We start from the raw sequence: 6,215 nt of genomic DNA, 5'->3' as shown, positions 1-6,215 counted from the left end.
GAAGTGCTCTCTGCCGCTCCGTGCTGCTGCAGTCTGCTCCTCGGTGCTTCCCTCGGTGGCCTTCCTGTCGCTCTCACTCTGGGGGGATAGATAAGACACAGCTTCCGCCGTTGTCAGAGCCAGGACCCAGAGTGCTGGGAGCACGCGGCTTTTGAGCCGGGCCGTTTCCCCGGTGACGCTGATCCTGGATCAGTACCTCGTCACAATTGCTTTTATAAAACGGTAAAGACATAAAGTTTCATGATATTATCAATATATTAACGAGTGAAATTATTATTAACTTTATTGAAACTTTATTTAATGGATTCGATAGAAATAGTAAGAAAAGCACTTACCTGTTATAACACCGTTGTAACCTCAGAAAACCAATGAAATGTCTGACACACTTCGTCGAAAGCCAATGAAACGATAGCAGTTTGTAAAACCCCGCCCTGCTACAATTCGTCCGAGGGCCAAACAAACAGTCCAATGAAATGTCTGACACACCTCGTCGAATGCCAATGAAACGATAGCAGTTTGTAAAACCCCGCCCGGCTACAATTCGTCCGAGGACCAATCAAACGGTGGGCCTCTGAAACTCTTTGTCGAAAGCCAATGAAACGATAGCAGTTTCTGATACGCGCATTTCAAACAATTCGTCGGCGCCCAATCAGCAGGAGAGACAATTCGAGCAGTTCACTCGACGATTGGTATCGCTTTAGCGCAAGCCAGCCCCGCCGATCTGCTCGGCGCCCACCCCCGGTGCCGTTCTTACCGGAGGTGCATGTAGAGCTGTGTAAGACTTGGATCGCTCAACTCATGCCTCGCTACAGTCAAACGAGCTCTTGCTCCCTTACTTCCCTCGATGGTGGGGCAGCCAAAGGCTACGTCAATATCCCCCAGGTGGAACGTGTGGTTGCGTTGCACCTTTGCCCGCAGACGGCTGCCATCTGGAAGAGATCGGCCATGCCTACCGTCCAAAGCGTGTAAGACTTCGGCATCACTGGTGTCGAAGGCTTACGCTGCCACGGGCCAGGCAGCCTCCTCTCTTCACGCCATGCCTTTAAGAGAGCTCCACGAGGGTAAGGCCGACCCGGGTATAATGTAGGATCTCCGTGCTCCGATCTACGGGCAACCAAGGTGACGGCACGGAAGTGGTCCAGGAAAGACACCTCTGGCTGAATCTTGCGCAGATGAGAGACTTTTTCGATGCACCCATCTCCCAGGGGGGGGCTGTTTGGTGAAACCATCGAGGACTTCGCTCAGCAGTTTTCGACGGTGAAGAAGCAGACAGAGGCGATTAGCCATATCTTACCGCGCCGCGACTCGGCCGCCCAGAGGCCTCAGAGATCTTGCGCGACGTCTGCTTCCCAGCAGCCCAGGACCCCTTTCACATCGGCTCCAGTTCCTGTGCCCCCAGCGCAGGCTGGACCCCGGAAGAGGAGGTCGAGGGGGAAACTTCAACCCACGTCTTGGCGAGGTGTAAGGTCCAACACATATGACAGCCGCCACCACTCTCAAACCGACAGTGCGGGTAGGTCGGCGAACCTTTTGTCCGGGGTCCCCCCTGCACGATATGGTTAGCTCCGCCAGCCTACGAACCACCCCCCGTGGGAATGGTGAAGCAGTCCGTCCCCTTGGTCCCCCTGTCTCAGTCCCTGGGTGCTTGGCAAGAGCTGCCCACACTGTCTCGGTGGCTACTGAGGACGGTCCGTCTTGGCCACTCGATTCAGTTCGCCAGAAACCATCCCAAGTTTCACGGAATCCTCTCCACCTCTGTCAGAAGCATTGACGCCACGGTACTTCAGGCAGAGGTCACCACCCTTCTGGCGAAAAAGCTATCGAGTCAAGACATTCAGGATGCTCACGCAGAGGTGCATCCTGACATCCATCAGGTGTCAGGATTGCTTCGTGGCAATCGACCTGAAGGACGCTTACTTTCATGTCTCGATCCTCCCTCAGCACTGGGCGTTCCTGCGGTTCACGTTCGAGGGGTGGGCTTATCAGTAAAGAGTCCTCCTTTTCGGTCTGTCCCTGTCCCCACAGGTCTTCATGAAGATTTCCTTCAGGGAAAAAGGTGTGCGGGTACTGAACTGAATCTCCACAACTGGCTTATCTTGGCACACTCGCGAGATCTGTTGTGTACACAAAGGGACCTTGTGCTCCGGCATCTAGATCTATTGGGACTACAGGTCAACCGAGAAAAGAGCAAGCTCTCCCCGGTGCAGAGCTTCCTCTTTCTCGGCATGGACCTCAACTCTGTCACCATGTCGGCGCAACTGTCCACAGTATGCAACAAGTCGGTCTTGAACTGCCTGGAAACAGTTTCAGAGGCTCCTGGGAACATGCACGCAGAGTTGATAGGTTCTCAAGGGCGAACCCCATCTGTCGGCTCAACACAACATTTCATTCCCTCCATCAGGGAACTGAGGTTACAGACGTAACCAAGATGTCTTGTGTCACATAAAAGCATGCGCTTGTTTCATTTTATTAGTGAATAGTTATAATTAGTGTTTAAAGATACTTCAGTGTTCGTAAACCTTAACCTAACATAACCCTCACAGAAGCACATGCAAGCAATTACATTTTAAGAAAAATATAGGTTGGTTGACTTATAAATCAGTAAATTGTTCTTAATACATGTATTAATGCTTAATATTTTTCCCAAATGCATTTTTTTATTTAAGCTATAATAACAAAAAAAATAAAGCTAACTAACACAATAAAAAACATGACTTTAGATTTTTTTTCAAACTGAGTTGCAACCAAACTTACATTATATATCTTCATGTTACCCAATGCAGTAAAACCATGACAAATATCAACCTAAATTGCCTTGAGACTGGGTTGCAGATATGGCTGTATACCTATTTCATGGCGCGGGTACAGGTCCTAGATTAGCGTCACCTGGAGAACAGGCCGGTAGCTAATTGTCCACACCTGTCTCCGATTAACTGCCAGGCGTAAAGAGAGCTCACGCAGCACATTCAGGGCTCACACTCGAGACAAGCACTTGTTTTCTGTTCCACTCTACAGATTCGAGCGAATAATACACGAAGAGACAGGACTTTCTACGAACACCAGACAGCAGTGTTTGGAGGCATTTTAGAGGATGCCACACCTTCAATTGTGTTTGTGCACCTTTATGCCAATAAATTCCCCTTCGGGGTTGTTACACCAGCTTACTAATGTCCATTGATTCTCTTACCCAGCCACAAGTGGCGGAGAATGCGGGCGCGGCGGTAAGAGATCAACGGTCCCACTGTAATATTTCTCTCTTATAATAAAGTGTTCTCATTTGAACCGTAGAAAACGACAGACACACTCTCTCACCCCGTGGCGGAAATGGAGGAACTCCTACGCCGCCTCACAGAGGTAACCGTCCGCCAGCAGCGCTGCTTTGACCAGTTGGTGATCAGACAGGAGGGAGCTGACCGAGACCTCAAACAACTCCAGGGAGGGGCCGCACGCTCGGGCCCCGCTGAACCGCGCCATCAAGCCACGGTGTTGCTGATGAAGATGACTCCCCAAGATGATGTCGAGGCATATCTGCATACCTTCGAGGTAATCACCACTCGGGAGGGATGGGGGGTTGAGTTATGGGCGCGCATCCTGGCACCCTTCTTGTCAGGAGCCGAGAAGGTTATGATCGACCGACTTCTGCGCGCCCTACCCCGCTACCTCCGGCGACCCGTAAGCATGAGGGACCCAAAGACGACGAAGGAGCTTGCCGAGGCGGTAGAGTTGGCCGAAACGGCAAATGCTCGAGATCCCGGGGAGAGAGATCGGCACCCCGGAGGGGAGGATATGACAAGCCACGGCCGGAGGGTACCCTGCGACCAGTGAGTAGGTTGCAGGGACCGTCCCCCGGAGCCTGTGCCTTGATAGCGGGATGCGCAGCGAATCAAGACTTACCCCCGGGAGCCCCCACCAGGACCGTCCATGTGGGAAAACGGTTGTACCGAGCTCTCCTCGACTCGGGCAGCGCCATAAACTTGGTCCAGCCGGCAGTGGTGAGGCCGCTACCAGAGAGTAAAGTCACCGTACATATCACATGTGTCCATGGGAAGACCCAACGTGTGCCAGCAAGACGGGTAGCCATGACCGGGGAGCCTGGAACATGGCAAATTGAGGTGGGCATCGTCCAGGAACTCGCCGTCCCTGTGGTATTGGGCCGGGTTTCGAGAAACTTTTGGCAACCACAGTGAGAGAAAAACAGGGCACCAGGGGCTGCCGAAAATGATGAACCCTGAGAACCCGAGACCAGCAACAGACGTTCTTGGCTACAGGCAGGGAGAGAGAGGGGGAGTATCATGACCCCAACCCTAACGTATATCTAGGTCTGTTTCACCAGGTCTTTCACCAGAGGCGGGGCGAAGCGAAGCATCTCCTGGTAGTTCCAAGGACCAAGACGGTCCTTGAGCTGGCACACTCACACCCCATGGACGGGACGCCTGGGGGCCCAGAACACTCTGCAGCGAGTTAAAGATTGGTTTCACTGGCCAGGGATTGATGCGGATGTGCCATGAGCACATCCTGGTCATCGTGGATTATGCTACCCGATACCCGGAGGCACCCCTAGTGGCCACTGGCAGTATCGAGTCCTACCGTTTGGTTTACACGGCGCCCCCGCGACATTCCGGCAGATGATGGACATTGTTCTACGGCCCCACCAGAGCTATGCAGCAGCATATGTACGACGATGTGGTGGTACACTCCGAGAGCTGGGAGGAACACTTAGGCCGACTCCAGAGGGTGCTGGACGGGCAACACCGGGCTGGACTCACAGCCAACCCTAAGAAGTGCCACCTTGGATTGACAGAAGCCAAATACGGGGGGTACCAGATTGGTTAGGGACTCATAAACGTGCATTTCTCGTGCAGATTCATACGTGCAGACTCATACGTGCATTTCTCGGGTTGGCGGGCTACTATCGCTGCTTCATCCCCCATTTCTCTTTGATAGCCAGCCCCCTGACAGACCTGACAAAAAAAGGGCAACCAGAGGTCCTGATCTGGACGGCCAAGGCGACAAAGGCTTTCCAGTCACTGAAGTAGGCCCTCACCTCATCCCCAGTCCTGTGCGCCCCGGATTTCAGCTGCCCATTCATCCTGCAGAAGGACGCCTCCGACACCGGACTGGGAGCCGTTCTGTCCCAAGTCCAGGGAGAAGAAGAACACCCTGTCACCTACATAAGGCGTAAGCTGACACCCGCCGAAAGCAAGTATGCGGCAGTTGAGAAGGAGGCCCTGGCCGTGAAGTGGGCAGTCCTGGAGCTGCGCTACTATCTGCTAGGTCGAAGCTTCACACTAATCACACACCACGCTCCATTACAGGGGATGACTTGGGCAAGAGACACCAACGCTCGGGTGACCCGTTGGTTCCTCGCGCTCCAGGACTTCCAGTTCACGGTGCGACATCAGGCTGGGGTTTTGCGTAGTTTTGCGTACACATGGAAACCTTTGAGAGTTCTGGAACTATATGCATTATAGTAATGTGTAATAAGCATGAAAGTGGATAACACTGATTGAACATTGGTCCATATCTTCTTATCAATGTTGATGTAAACAAATTATGGAGATTTACAATAAAAATATGAACATACATTTAGTCATACAGTTTCATTGCCGTTAAAAGACAGTTTTGTTAATCTGAGGGGTCAATGGCCTTCTTAAAAAGGCCAAACATCTTTGATCTCTTCATACTTCCTAAACTTTTGATCTCTCATACCATAAATAAGTGGACTCAGAAGGCGTGGTAGCATGGTGGTGAGAATAATGGTACAGAAGTAGATGACAGTTAGGTACACTGGAAATAAAGCTGAATCCAGGACCGGTGTGCCGAGAGAAAATGTCAAGAGCACTTACTGGACCCCATGCAGATGGTTCTGGCCTTCTGTGCTTGTACTGGTTCTGAAGCAGCTGCTTTGGCAGAAAACAACACTTGAAATAAGTGTAGAAAGCAGAATCCACACTGAACACATGTTACCAATGTTTATGGCAGCATGGCTTACTACATATAGTGCCCAAAACGGAACACGTTTTCGTGGTAACATAAATGGCTAGAAGTTAAAAAGTTACGAGAATGGTGAGAGGAGAGCATTAAAGATCCACTATTCCAGGCAGGGGCTCCCATCAATCAGATGATGCCGATCGGGATTTTGTTGTGACGGAGTGTGAATATTCGTGCCTGATGAGGACAGCCACGAATCGCTCAACGTTGACGTTGCCGACCAT

General features: G+C 51.6%; 1 protein-coding gene across 1 annotated transcript; it reads right to left on the bottom strand.

Moving 5' to 3' along the window:
- Positions 1–5,650: 5,650 nt before the first annotated feature.
- On the bottom strand, positions 5,651–6,215 carry or90j1 (odorant receptor, family 90, subfamily J, member 1). The gene is given in 5 exon segments (XM_056729462.1): positions 5,651–5,862; positions 5,865–5,941; positions 5,943–5,998; positions 6,001–6,176; positions 6,179–6,215. Coding segments are annotated over 5 exon segments (558 nt in total).

Source organism: Triplophysa dalaica, chromosome 18 (assembly GCF_015846415.1).
Source record: "Triplophysa dalaica isolate WHDGS20190420 chromosome 18, ASM1584641v1, whole genome shotgun sequence".
Lineage (NCBI taxonomy): Eukaryota > Metazoa > Chordata > Actinopteri > Cypriniformes > Nemacheilidae > Triplophysa > Triplophysa dalaica.
The sequence above is the reverse complement of the archived record's forward strand: the minus strand, read 5'-3'. Positions and strand labels throughout refer to the sequence as shown.